Here is a 15,208-nt window from a genome sequence, read left to right on the forward strand (position 1 = left end):
GCTTCCACCACACTTCAGAACAGTTTCCCATCTAAAAATCTGTTTTCTGTATTATTCGCTTGCTTGTTACGCACAAGTCTACCGTTGTTTACAGCGCTGTCGCCCGCTGTTTTTTCCCTTTTACTTACTTCCGAAAAGAAAGCCTCATTTCTGCGGTTCAATAGGCTTCTGAACAAATTTAAACTTTTTAAAATTATACAAAATGCAAAACGCTTAGCCGTGTCTCTAATAAAACCGCTGTAACTTCAGAAGTAATGTTCATAAGTTGATTAATGGTTTTCTTTTGTTTTTGATGTACTGCAGAATATTTTTATAAAATCCCAGGCCAGGAAAATCACCTTCATGTTTTTCTGTTTTATCTTCAGCTACTTTGACACAAAGCCATCTGCTGTGATGCTCACACCTTTGATAAAGTCTTGCGAGTGTCAGCTTCCTTTTTATAGATACAAAAATATGTAAATGTACTGATCTGACTTATAATATTTCTGACTGTCTGAGGCAAAATTTCCCAGATTTAAATCGAATCGAATTGTGGATCGAATCGATTCGGGACCTTGCGAATCTGAATCGAAGCGATTCTAGAAATCCGTGACGATACCCAGCCCTACTATGAAACCAGCCCAAATCATCACCACTCCACCACCGTGCTCAACAGCTAGTATGACGTGTTTGCGGTGATATCCTGCATTTGTTTTTGTTTGTTTTTTTCAAACACGGTGCTGTGCATTATTGCCAAACATCTGCACTTTGGTCTCGTCTGGACATTTTTCCAGAGGGCTTGTGGTTCGTTCAGGTGCAACATTTTAAACTAAAGCTGTGCTGTCACATTCTTTTTCAAGGGGAAGAGGCTTTCTCTCCTTTCTCCAACAACGTGCTAAATGTTCTGCTTTTATAGAGATTCTCAATTAATCAAGTATATATGATTAGCAGCACCTAGCTACTTCTTATTAGAAGTAGTATATGTGTACTGAGTTCTTCACAGTACTGCACAAAGACTGTATATTCACCTTTTAATGTTGATTATTATTGCACATACAGTGTAGTTTAGCTTCTATAGTGAACTTCTAAGAACTATGTGATTTAGTTAGTTTACATAGGGGCAAATTTATCAACATCCTGTCTGCTGTTTTTCATTCTTTAAGTCCACACATCCCTGCAGCATAATTAAACACATACATCATATAGTTAAGAAGAAATGTAACAGTCAAGGTCTTTGCATATTTATAACTTGCTGACAAAAGACTCCGATGCTCTCCATTCCAAATCTGTGAACCTACATACATACTCACATAAAGGAGACGTGCCCAGAATAATTTAATACAAGCAGAGAATGATTAAGAAGAATGTTTAAGAAAATGCTGCCTACAAAAATATGTTTTTGACAGACCTTTACAACAAACCACAGCTTCAGCCAACTGATGCTGCTGTTTCAATATTTATCATTTATAAGAGTCAATACTGCTGCTTGTGAGTCTGAAATAAGAACAATGAGGTGGACCTGAATTTAATGTGTATAATGTATATTGTGTAAAAGCCCACTGTGAGGGAAACCAGCCACCAGGCTTATACTGACTCACAGTTACTGCATCACAGGATTTCCAAGCAGCTGCCAGTCGCACGAGACATTTTGGCTGCTGGTACTTTGACAGATTTCTGATTTGCACCAGGCAGCGAGACCCATTGCAAAGCTAACACGCGCATCAACTTATGTGGTGCTAAATCCCTGTGGTAGGCCAAAACGTGGAGGTCTTACTTCTCCTTTTGTCTTTTTTGCCATTCTTACGTGTACTCTTGTGTATTTAGGCCGGACATTTCCAAACCAGCAAATGTAAGCGATAACATTGATAATGAGAACTGATGGGGTGTGAAGTGTAAAAACAAATACAGAAATAGAAATATATGGACTAACCACTTGTCTGCAAGTTTCCTTGCAGAATACTTTCTATACAAGTAACAACAACAGTACAAATTCAAACTCAGATCTAAAAACATTTACTGGATTTTCCACTTTAGAATTTTAAAAAAAAAAAAGATATTAGTATGACATTAACAATATAAACTTTAGCCTGATTATGTTTCGGGTGCCTGCAGACATTTTAATAATGAGTGACTGATGATTTATTTATTATTCAATATTAAACAAGCAGGTTCACCGCACAGAAAGAAAAAAAAAAGAGAAAGTCGTAGTTTTGGAGTCACATTAATAAAATTATCCCCTAAAGAACAGCCGGCTCACATTACAGGATGATGTGGGTAATTAAATATTAGCTGTCCTTCCGCTATTTACCTTCTGAAAGTCATAGCACAGGCAGAGGTTCAGAGTTTAGATGTAAATCCTTGAACGCAAACTGCAGACAAACCCTGCTGGAAGCATCTGCCACAAACTCTGCTGTAACATTCAGCAGACTCACACCTTGCAGGAACTTTGTGAGAGGACGTGTCTGTTAAAAGATGCAATAAAGGGCTAAAGAGGTACGTGCAGTCTCTTTATCATAAAACAGCTACAACTGTAGCAACTCAACAAAGCAGTATAGTTTTATGTAACATGGACAAATGCTGTAATAACATTGTCCAAGCAGCTGGTCTTTGTCATTGATTGTAGATTTAATTTCAATATTTCTGGAATATCTGGTGCCAAACTATTATGTTTGTTTAACATTTAGCTAAACTGCCACAGCAGGGAGATGCTGGTGTCATGTTCACTCAGGTCACCATCCTAGTTTTAGGTTGGACAGGTTGGAGGGGGAGGCTGTTTTTCCACTGTGGGGTTTTTACCTTACAATATAAATAAATATAAATAAAATATGTAAATGCATTTTAGCCACATGCTAAAAAAACAGTTCTTCCTGAGTATATCCTCTGATTGGCTGTTCCTCATAAACAGAAGATTAGAACAGCAGGTAAATGGGGCATCTGTGCTCACAGCGTGCCAAATTACACAAAGACTGGACTAAAAATCAGGACCTGTCAATATATTCCATTTTCCTAAAATAAAAAAATGCATATGCAGGCCAATGATGCATAAGTGAGCATCACTGACCCCCTCTAAAAGTCCGCCGTTGATCTAATTCAGTGACATTTTGCAGGTTAACGGAGGCAGTTTTTGGCTGAAACAGTGACCTTTAGATCAATAGTCACAGCAGAGATGGAGAAAGGTTTTCATCTTCTGCCCAAGGCTTCCTGCTGCAGCACATTTACAATGACTTACTTTTCGGCCAATATTAATCTGCCACCACTGTGAGATATTCAGTATTAGGTGGCTGGTTCTAATTATGATATAAAATAAGGATTAAATTTGTTTTTATATTGGGATTAGGAGGAAAAATGAACTAGACATCCCTTGTATTGAACTAGTCATAGTATTTTTTACTTTAGGGTCTGATCAGCTGTCCACTACCTCCAGTGTTATCACTGGCAATAACTGGGTATAATATCTACAGGGAACTGTAACACAGAGACAGCTGTTCGCATTAAAAAACATTTTTCACTTATTTATTTTATCCACGACTGTAATTGTACTTTTTCTGATACATTTCTTCCAGAATCTACACTGCCCTTCAATAAATCCTGTTTTCACTTTCATATGAATATAAGCAATAAATACATTGCAAGTGCTCCCTGAAATGCAGTAAATAGGATGTGAATAAAAGCACTTCTTGTGTATTCGCACTCAGGATGCAAACACTTAACTTAGTCCGTTAAAAGAAGGTTCAAAATAATTGATTTCATTTCCTCGTGAGCGTGCCTATTAAAGCAGGATGGATCTGTATTAGGATATACACACTTCAATACTTTTTATTATCTCAAGTCATACTAAATTGCGTATTGAACAATGGTATTTCACACTGCACATTTTCCTTTTATCATGCAGTCCTTTGCAGTCATACTACCTGCTGATTTCTGACTTTCATTTCATGCTCTTTTTCTCAGCCTCGGAGTTCGTTTAATCAGTTAATGCCCCCGCTCTTTGTAAAGGTCACACTTGATATTGTTTAATATTTCTGTCTTTTCCTCGATCTACCGGCCCAAAGATGTCTTCTTGCCCGACTGTAATTTATTTTCTACTTCTCTACTTAACTTTCTTGTATTACCCCACTTCACTCTTACTCTTTCCTTTGCGCTCATTTTTTTTGTGTGTATCTGAATCTGATTGTGCATACTTAGAGGCTTTCAGATGATCAAATCAAGTAAAATGCACCTGCAGTGCTGAGAAAAAGTTTTTGCCACTTCTTGATGAGTTCGTTTTTTTGTATATTTGGAACACTTGCATGTTTTCCATCCATCCATCTTCTTCCGCTTTATCCGGGGCCGGGTCACGGGGGCAGCAGCCCAAGCAGAGAAGCCCAGACCTCCCTCTCCCCAGCCACCTCCTCCAGCTTATCCGGGGGAACACCAAGGCGTTCCCAGGCCAGCCGAGAGATATAATCTCTCCAGCGTGTCCTGGGTCTGCCCCGGGGCCTCCTCCTGGTGGGACATGCCCGGAACAGGAGGTTCCCAGGAGGCATCCGTGAATCGCTACCTTATCGTGGTGGAGGGGTTTGCGTGTCCCAGGGATCCCAGGGGCTATGTTGTCTGGGGGCTTTTGCCCCCTGGTAGGGTCTCCCATGGCAAATTGGTCCTGGGTGAGGGACCAGACAAAGAGCGATTCAGAAGACCCTTATGAGAAAAACATTGAGGGAACAGTTTACCCTGCCCGGGATAGGGTTTTTTGAGAAAGGTTTTTTGAGTCATCCAGAGGTGGATCCAGATCTTTGTCCTTCTGTATAACCTGAGTATGCTTGAGCATCAGGCAATGAACTGATAGCCGAACTTTCTCCTTCAGGATTTTCTGATACAGCGCAGGATTCACGGTTCCATCAATTACAACAAGTCGTCCAGGTATTAACCACCTTACTACCACCACCATGTTTAACTGTTAGTGTGATGATCATTTTATGAAATGCTGTGTTAGTTTTATGCCAGATGTAAGGGGACTCTTTTGGTTTTTGAAATTAAATTAATTACAGGAAATTATAAGTCATCATTTAATAACAGGGAGCAATTACTTTTTCAGATTGAGGCACGTAGGTTTGGATAACTTTTTCCACTTAATGAATGAAACTATCATTTAAAAATACAAGTGGCCATTAGTACTACCCCTCAGCCTCCTAATATGCTCCTGTGGTATAAATGTGATAATCCAAGGTGATTCCTTTGAGTTCAAGGTAGATGAGATTTGTAATAGATGCACCTAAGCTATGAATTTAAAAACCCTACGTTGCCTCATTCTTAAGTTATTGTGTTCAGAATCATAGGTCCACGCCATCCACCCGGGAGGGTGATGATAACTCCCCGTCAAGCGTTTAAGGCAGAGAGGTAAAAACTATGTTTTGTATTACCTGAGTTATACTCTGTATAATATGATGATCTGAAACATGTCAGAAATGTGGAAAATACAATTTGATTTCAGTTGTAATTTCGTTGGTTAGTTATTAGATTATGTGTTTTCTGTATAATAACAACACCCCAACAACGCCAGTCCAGTCCATAGCCTTAACAGAGAAAACAGGCCTCTCTCTCCCCAGCTGCCTACTTCATCGTTTCCTTGGACAAAGTCAGCATTCCCGAGCCCCTTGAAAGATATCATCTCTCAAGTATGTCACAAGTCTGCTGCAGGGCCTCCTCCCACTAGGACGTGCCCAAAACCAGTAAGCATCCAGCTCGGATCAGATAAACTACCTCCACAGCTCCTTTCGAGGTGGGGGAGCAGCCGCTCCTCACCCTACCTCTAAGGGAGAGCACAGATGGTCTTTGGAGCAATCTCACTTCTGCTTGTGTCTGCAGTCTTATTCTTTCGGTCACGGCCCGCAGCTCGTGGCAATAGGTGATGGTATGAATACAGATCGACCAGTAAATTAACAGCTTCACGCCAACACTCAGGTCCTTTCACCATAATAGAGTGTTCCAGCGTTACTGCAGACATCTGCAGTAAATAAATGTAATACTTGCTTGTTGAAATACTTGGGCGGTCACAGACTTTGTTCTGATATTATAATTTAAAATACTTTTCCTTTTTGGGCACACCTCTGTAAGGTACACAAAGTCACCTTAAAGTATAACAGATGCATTCAAGTAGGGACAGATGTGGGATTTTAGTGTACTGCTATTTCTTAAGAGTGTAGGGGATAAACTAGAATAGAATTAGTATTAAGGATTATCATGAGTGACAGCAACTGGAAAGTGGTGACAATTCAAGCTTCCTACGCATGTGAACAATGAATTAAGACAATAAAGCACACAAACCACCCGAAGACTCAGTGAAGGTGCAAAAGACCAAAACAGAAATATTGGCATACTGACGCATTTATATTATCCTGATGTTCCCCATCAACAGAGAGGGACAAATTTTAAGCACATAAATAGAAGGCCAATAGGTGTCAAGTTTAAATTTAGGAGAATTGATGGTAAAATACTGAAGCTGCATCTTTCGTCTCTTATCTTGACAATCATCACAACCTAAATCTGTCAGCGGCCTCTCTCTTGGCAGCTTTTTCTTTCTTTTTATACCTCCCCAGAAGTATGATTTTTCTGGTTGATAACAGTATTTATTTAACAGAGAGAATTCCTCCTTCACAAAAATATCAAACAGTTGGCTAATTTCACCTTCTGCATTACATTTTAAGGTGCTTCCAATGAGGAGGATGTTTAAATAAAAAAATGACAAAAACAAAAAGGGGGGATTGTGTCACATGCTGAAATAGCAGCTCTGCTGTGATATTAATGATCAGACCTGATGCAAAGTACATCTTCTCATTTTCCCTCTGCTGTGCTGACAAACTATCTGCAGCAAATTCACTTAAATACTTTATAAACCGCAGACTAGGTGACATTCAGTCTTCAAAGACAAGGTGAACGCACTGTAGGATTAAAAATAAATAAATAAATAAATATAGACCAGCATATTTGTCGCTCTCCTCCTCTCAGTCTCCTCTTCATTAGCTTCCATTCACCTTCCTTTGTCTCTATGCACTCAGCTCTTTATTCCCTGGAGAACATCTATTCATTTGGTGGTTGGGGTGAGTACACTGTGGTTAGTGAGCCGTCTGAATAAAGGAGGCTGGCTTTAATCCCCCTTTCACTGTGGAAACAGGCGGTTTGTCTGTGATAGTGTAATCACGGAACGAGCTCTCTGGATTACCAAATGAGCAGAAGAGGTTCGGCGGATCAGCAGACTAAAGCGCAGATGAGGCCGTGCTAGGTTGTCCTGGTTATACATAAGATCTTAGAAGCATGTTAGGCACTTGAAACTTTAGACCAGCTTCTGACAGATGCTTTATCCTCGTTGTTCTGGCCTTTAGTTTAAGACTATTCAGGGAAGTCTTAAACTAAAGGCCATGAGAAGTTCAGGGAAGCAAAATCAATCTATGATTCAGTGAGAACTGACCTGGTTCACACTAAAATATCAACAATTAATGGGATTTCCTGACTACTTCCTTTTCCCAAAATATTCATATATATGTAAAAGTATATATCTGTACTCTAAAAAGCCTGAAAGTCAATATTAGGTATGCCTAAAGCCCGAACTCTTTTAGGCAAGTTTTTTATTGTCATTTCTTTAAGCAGTCTTAAGGAATAGTTCTCCAGACGTCTTGTAGGACATTCAGAGTTTTTCTTTGGATGCTTGTTCTGTTCACTAATAATGAGGTACAGGCTCTGAGGAGGTAGTTCAAGGCTGATAGTGTTTTCTACCCAGATATGCTTTTTGTTTGGGATCATTTTCATGCTGATAGATGAAGCTGTTGCCAGTCAAAAGCTTTCCAGGTTATATTGTGTGCTCGCTCAATCTAACTGTACTTTTCTGTGTTCATAATTCCATCAAATTGGACAAGCTCTCTAACACAGTAATACCAAACCTGACCTTATCAGTAAGTACTGATGCAGATTTGAACCTAAAATTTCAAATTTGGATTCATTGCTCCATAAGACATGTTTCCAATTATTTTCAGTCCAGTTCTTGAGTAATCTGGCAAAACTCACCTTTCCTCCTTTTCCTCTTCGTGAGAGTCACCTTTGTACTTAAACCATTTCTTAGAAAGCTTCAGTGAACAGTAGTTCCTGTCTCAGGTCAGTGTTGGATTTTTTTTCTATTGCTTTAGGTGTTTTCAGATGCTGTTCATATGCTGTTGAAAGCTTTTCAGGCCTGCCACTATTTCTTGTGCCCTTCCCTTGTAGTTATTTGTCACAAAGTTCACAATACCCTTTGCGTAATAACTGCCGATGTGGAACTTATGAATGGAGGGAATTAATTATCGATTTAAGAAAGCGTGTGCATGAACTTTCAAGGCAAAACTCCACAAACAGAAACAGAGGTATAGATGAGATGTTACGATTACCGCAGCACTTTCACTTTGGCCTCAAAAGGAAGAATTCATCAGATGCTGTTGAATCCTGACAAAAACTCTAACAGAGTCATTTAGTAGCTGTGTGAAAAGTACATCAGTTCACACCTGAAAACAGTCAATTTTACTCTGAGAGGATTTTGAATAATCACTCTTCAAAGGTCTATGGACGTTAACAGAGACTTTAACACTGGGGGCTTTAACACTGGATTGAGCTGAAAAGCTGCAGAGCCCACCAAGACTAATGCTCTGTCACAGTCAACGGTGGAAGCAGCAGGACCCGTGTGTGTGTGTGTGTGTGTGTTTACGTGCATTTGTGTGTGTGTTTAATCTACTAACAGCAGGAAATGAAAATAAGTAAATAAAAAGACAGAAATTACCCATCTGTTCTCAATTTCATACTCTGTTAAAAGAAAAGATGAAGACGGAGGATGCTATTGTTGCTTTTCCATTTAAAATACATACACACATTCTTGTTTTTCTATCTTACTGAGGACATCTAATTGACATCTAATTTTTGGTCCCCACAAAGACATCTAAACCGGTACACACACACACCTGAGTGTTTCAGTCCATTTGAGCTCCAGCTCCAGAGCCATCTTGTCCATCTTATGTTTTTCTTCTTCTTTGGTGGTGATGAGTTTGGCTTCATGCTGACGTTTTTGGGTCTCCAGCTCTCCCTGAGAGAAGGACACATTGGCTTCAGTCCACCATTGCAGTCTAAATCACATGTTACACTTAAACTCTGTGGTGTGCACATCACTTAAGATTCTCAACAAGTTTTGACCTGCCTAGCTGAAGTTTTGGTCTGACGTGCATGCTGTCTAAATGCCAGTCATGCACACATTCACAGCACCTGCAAGCTAAAGAGCCAGCTAACAAGGGAAGCAACAAAAAGGAAAAGTTGCTGAAGGCAGAATAATTTCAGCAGTGGTGTGAGACTGAGCAGCCTACGCCTTTACTGAGTGCAGAGAGAGAGACCCGTGTATTCACCATTAGACACTTTCTGTTTTCAAAGACTATGATTTGCATCATTACTATTTTGTCTTTTCTGTCTTTATGGAACTTTCTACACATATATTGCGCTCTCATGTTCAGGCCCGTTAAACAGCCTGTGCAAAATTCTGAAAAATGTTATAAAGTTACTTCTTTGCTTTTACATCAGCATACATTTGGTCTTATTGAATTTCTCTGCACTACCTGCTCGTTAAACAGGTTGTCGTGAGTTGACTGTGCTGTAACCTTTGTGTAGAACTGTGATGTTTGGTTTTTCTTAGCAAACTAAGGTTTATGGGGACCAACTGTATCTGACAAGGCAGAACAGAATGCATGTTCTTAATTACAGGGTGTAAGTAAGCTGCAAATTTTCAGGTGCCCCAGTGTGCACCTTAGTGAAACCAAAGTTATGAAATTTATCTAAATTAACTTTAATCTCAATGATGGTGTCAGTGGTCAATCTGCATGCCCAAAAACAAGCTGAGTCAGATGTTTCCTGCACTGGATCCTCCATACTCTATGTACCGGTAAAGGATAATGTGAGGTCATAGGCTAAATGAAAATATGATTTATGCTTTGTAGATGTTAATTTTGTGAACTGCTCTCCTTCTTCTCATTCATCTCTCAGGCTTTTCCACAGCACAAGGAAGGCCAGTATGGGATGCCTTAAAAGTGACAATCAGTTATAGACAGCCTTTCACAAAGCATTGTGGGATACTAGGCCCAGTTTTCAATCAGGTTTTTCCTTTTTTAAGGAGAGAATCCAGCTTCGTAGGTGGATTTTTTGCAGGACAAAAAAATAAAGCTATGTAGTGTGACACTGCTAACAGACAGCACAACATGTTGGCTTCTGGCAATGTCAATCCTAACATCCTAACACAGCAGGGACACAAAAGCCATGCTAAAAATAGAAAAGAAGAAACTGCTACAACAAAATTTACGATTTTTTTTTTAAACCAGGACACTAATTTTTAAAAAGAGACATTGTTGCAGTGTTTCAAATATATTATTTTAGCACTTTGATGAGTACAAAGAAAAGAAAATGCTATCTGGTTACATAATGTTTAGGAGAAGGACAATCTTTATGGATAAATAGCAGCACAGAAAAAAACAAAAAATGTTTATTTGATTTTAGAGTGAACTGTTGCTTCACAGATAAGTTAAGGTTCGAGGTTCATCCCAGGAAGTTGATTCTGTTCATCTGGACGTAGCGTTTCCATCCAAGTGACTTCTTCAGTCTCAGCTAACTGCAGGTTTCCCCAACCTTATAAACAGTACATTAGCATAATGACTGAAACTAGCACCACAGAATGAATATAATATCCAAATTAACATACAAATTAATATACAAATTAATATACAAATTGTCATGACCATTGATCAACAGCTACTGATCAATGACCACTGATCAGTGGCGATGAATACCACTCACAGAGAGTTGGGGAATGGCTGCAATCACAGCATTTTAAGATGGTGAAAGATGTACCCTCAGGCCCCCTCCTCAAATCAGAGATGTTCTTTCCCTTTTCACATAAATTGCCTCTTTGACTCTCCGCTCAAACCAGCGTTCCTCCCTGTCCAGGATGTGTGCATCCTCATCATTGAAAGAGTGTAGAGTGAAAGCCTGTAGGTGTAAATAGGTGCGAGTTAGCTCTTCTGTGTTGTGCCATCCGCTTTGCCAGAGGTTGTTTGGTTTCCCCGATGTATAAATCATGGAAATCTTAACAGCGTACACTACATTACTCTGTTTGTGCTGGGGGACCCGATCCTCAGGATGGGCCAATTAGTGGTGCAGCGTCTTTGGGGGTTTGAAAGCCATAGAGATGCAGTGTTGAGAGAAAACGCGTCACAACTGTTCCGATACTCCTGACAAATAAGGGAACACTAAGGGTTTTCGCTTAGGCAGCAGTTGTTTATAAGGTTGGGGAAACCTGCAGTTGGTTGAGGCTGAAGAAGTCACTCGGATGAGTGATGAAATGTTTCTCCCACTGAAAACACTACGTCCAGATAAACAGAATCAAGCTTTTGGGATTTCCTCACCTGGATGTTTGACCATGCATCAAGATGTTTGAGGTTAAGTATGCTGTTGTAAAGTTCAGTGCCCAGGCTGACGTGTGCTTTGTTTGCCTGACCTGCAGTGCAGTCAGCAGGTTGCTGGTCTCTCTCAGTCGGGCCCGTGTAGCATCCAGCTCCTCCAGCAGCTTGTCCTGCGCCTCCTTCAGTGTGGAGATCTGCCCCTCAGCTGTTTTAATATCATTCTCCCCCTGCTGTACTTCTTGCTGCAGCCGAGACACCTGCAGGGAGGACAGACAGACAGAGTGAGGCAGAGAGAATAGACTCTGTCCACACCCGCCTCTCTGTTACACTTCAGGCTGTAGCTCAGTGTGGCACCAACCTTGAAACTACATCAGCATTTTAGGCTCAGCGAGGTGGAATTTCCATCAAAAATACATTCAATGACTGTTTCCATTTCAGATTTTTAAATGAGCCAAGCCCATATACTATTTTTGCTAACATAGCAAAATAGTTTTGCAATGCATCACATATTAATTTCCCCAAATGTCTGAAGTAGTGGCTAAAAATGTTTGCATAAAGTACCCCAAAAAACAACAACAAACAGTGGCAGCAGATTTATACTGAGGAAACCTTGAAACTGAAAACCATTTACTGATTCAGTGTTTTAATATGCAATCAATTTAATTCATTCATAATCATTTGAGCTAAACTCTCATCTTTATTCTTTCTTGTTCAGCTACTTTACTACACAAGTACTAAAGTCTTGTTGTTTTGCAGCAGAGCTGATCTGACCTGCTCAGGTGCAGTCAGGTTCAAAAATAATTAAAACTGAAGCTTTGGGTTTAAAGTTTTATAAAAAGAAATCTCGAACCCAGTTACCTCCTCTCCTGGGCTCAGTTTGAGTTTACAAGCTCTATTTTTTCACACACTTAATTTTTCTGTGTCCTTTAAGAGCGACGGAAGCTATGATTCTTAGAAGCGATCCTCAGCTCATTTTTCAGGGGCTAACATGACTGAAATGTGTTTTTATTTCAGCTTAAAAACAGCAAGCAGTTTTTAACACTCTGGGAACACATTTTTTGAAAAGCTCAAGATTCAGATGTAGGTTTCTTAAACTTTCTGTGGTGAGAAAACTGACCGGAAGTTAAAACAACTGTAATAGTATATGTGTGTATTTTAAAAAAAAATCTAAACTTTTACCAAAGTGTGCACATACTTAAAGAAACTCCATGTGCTCAAGGACATCGCTTCATCTGATCTCAAGAACGGGCACTAAACTGATTTAAAAGGTCAAGAATAAAATTTAAACCTTTCAGTTTTTCTTCTTTCCATTGAGATGCTTCTGATCTGTTTTCAAAGTGTTCCTTTAACTTTTTTGAGCAGCGTATTTACCACAATATATTGTTTGCACACTTGAACAGAAGCTTTACAAAGTCAATGTGTCGTACCTCCTCAGTGGCCGCATTGAGTTTGGACGTCAGCTCCTCCCTCAGCTCATCCAGCTGCTGCCTGAGCAGCGTCTTCTGCTCCTCCAGTGACTGACGCTCCCTCTCAAACTGCTGCTCCAGCTCCTGTGGAGAACGATCAATAACACAACACTGTCAAAAACAACAGGGAAACTTACAAAAGCCAAAGTGAGATCAAGACCTTGGATGAAAAGTTTTTGCGCCTGAAGATTCCTTGAACCCTTATCCGTTTCCCTCAGATAAGTGACTCACATTATGGGGAAACGGTACGAGTCGTGCATGATTTAGTTGAAGGTCGAAGTTAAATTTAATCAGTATTCACGGTATTTAGCGTCTGTAAAGATTTTGAGTCATACAGGTAATGCAATATCTGAGAGACGAGTCAGGGCAGAAATTATTCATAATTCAGATGAAATCTTGTTAAAAACGGTCACGATCAAACAGCAAGTCATTTTTCCACTAACCTACTGAGTACCAATTAATCTAAAATATAGCAAAAGCTGCAAAACCGAAGGCCAACATGAACAACCTTGGGCTCAGTGAATAGGAGACACTTGAGAGGAATTTGAAATACAACAAAATCGGCATAACTGTGCCAGCAGTCCATTATAAGAAATGAAAAACACCAGCAAATACTTACAATTTTACATCAGGCTAATAAAAAAACAGCTTTATAATGAGCCAGGAAACATTGATGTTACTGCACATGTTCTACATACTCCCACCTAAAACTCAAAAAGTTTCAAACTGCATTGAAGCGCAAAAAGTTACAGCAATTATTTCAGTCGTAATAGTCCTGAGTGGCCTCTTCAGTGAATGTACCAGGGTGGAAGAGGTTAGAGAAAACCTTTGCAAAGGCTTTTGTTAGAATTTCCTAACTGAAAGTCAGTTTTGCAAACCACATCTAAAACAATCTAAAAGCCAAGGCAGTCGCTCTTTCATTTAAGAGTTTCACCAAAACTGTGCTATTATACCAAAGTTTTATACCAAAGGTTTAGCAGACATAATCTTTAACATCAGACAAAGTGATGCTAATGGGAACATTACTGTGAGTTCATGTTTACTAAATGAATGTTAGCCGATGTAGAGATGCTGTAGACTTGACGTGTCATTGTTTGCCAGCAAGCTGATGTGGGAGGGAGAGAAAAAATGGAGCCTATACACAGATTATTAAAACAGTGCATACAGCGGTGTTGCACTACACCAGTACTGATAAAAAAATTTTAATACTTCATAACAAACATCAATGTTGTGTTTTAAATACATACATTTGTATCTTGAGTAAAAAAAAAAGTGTGGCTAAACCACATATTAGATAAAGTTTTGTTATGTTATAGATTTTTTTTTAAACTGATTTTTATTTTTGCTTGAGTATTTTGGAGTCTGTAGTACTTGTTATAATTTAGTTTTAGTTTTAGAGTTTAATTTGTTCCCTCAGTATTTCCTGTCTTATTCTCTTGTGTCAACCCACCTTTTATGTGTCTGCATTTCACCATTTAACAATTTTCCCTTCCTGTTTTATTTTGATAGTCTTTTGTATCTAGTGTCTTGTGTTTAATTTTACTTCCCCTCCTGCCTCACTGCATTTCATTATCTTAACCTGTGTTTTTTTAATCTACCTATCCATCCATCCATCCATCCATCCATCCATCCATCCATCCATCCATCCATCCATCCATACTATGTACTTTTTTTAGACTTTTTCCATCAGCTGAAATAAAAACTTGCTTTTGTTTGATTTAACCTGTCTCCACATATCTACGTTTGGATTCCCTTTGCCTGCAGTTCATGACATGACATAAAGTTACATTTCTAAGAAACTACATGTCTACAGTGGAGTTTATATAGCAACACTGCATTTACTGCAGTGCTGTAAAAAGACAACTCTGAGGCATTAATAAGGTAACTACAATTCATCTACAGGTGTATCTGAACCAGATTTCAGGTCACTCCATCAAACCTTTGTTGATACATTTTACTGGTGACTAAAGAAGGATCCAGATCCAGAACTTGCCTCCCTCTCTCTCCTTTGTTTGACATTACATTCACTGCATTCATCTGTACAAATTTCTAAATATACTTCAAACATTTTCATTGTCCTTGGCAGTCAGAAGAGAAAGCGCTCTTGCAATTGTCACCACTATAAAGCTTATTATGTCTTCTGATGAATGGGGAATGGTTTCTGTTATACTGAGCGATGATTGCTACTTTCCAAGGACAATTAGAGCTCAGGGAAATTGCTATAATGTCAAATAAAATTTGCCACCGTTATTCATTACACAGGAGGATGGAGTTTGTAACGGCGTGCAAAAACACTCTGACAAGTGTGACAGAGTCCCATAAAAATGAATG

At 39.3% G+C, this 15,208-nt stretch overlaps 1 protein-coding gene across 5 annotated transcripts in view; it reads right to left on the reverse strand.

The window, feature by feature from the left end:
- The window catches only part of LOC102192866 (protein FAM184A-like), a 217,913-nt gene that overhangs the window by 71,143 nt on the left and 131,562 nt on the right, over positions 1 to 15,208 (reverse strand). For all 5 annotated transcript variants that reach the window (XM_013915605.1, XM_005751838.2, XM_005751837.2 and 2 more), the window contains 3 exons: positions 12,839 to 12,961; positions 11,507 to 11,668; positions 8,937 to 9,058 (listed from right to left, as the gene is read on the reverse strand). In XM_013915605.1, coding sequence (XP_013771059.1) covers positions 8,937 to 9,058; positions 11,507 to 11,668; positions 12,839 to 12,961 — 407 coding nt within the window. The remainder of the gene's footprint in view (positions 1 to 8,936; positions 9,059 to 11,506; positions 11,669 to 12,838; positions 12,962 to 15,208) is intronic.

The sequence above is a fragment of the Pundamilia nyererei genome, unplaced genomic scaffold, assembly GCF_000239375.1.
Source record: "Pundamilia nyererei isolate P.nyererei 1_Seehausen unplaced genomic scaffold, PunNye1.0 scaffold00329, whole genome shotgun sequence".
NCBI classification, from domain to species: Eukaryota; Metazoa; Chordata; class Actinopteri; order Cichliformes; family Cichlidae; genus Pundamilia; species Pundamilia nyererei.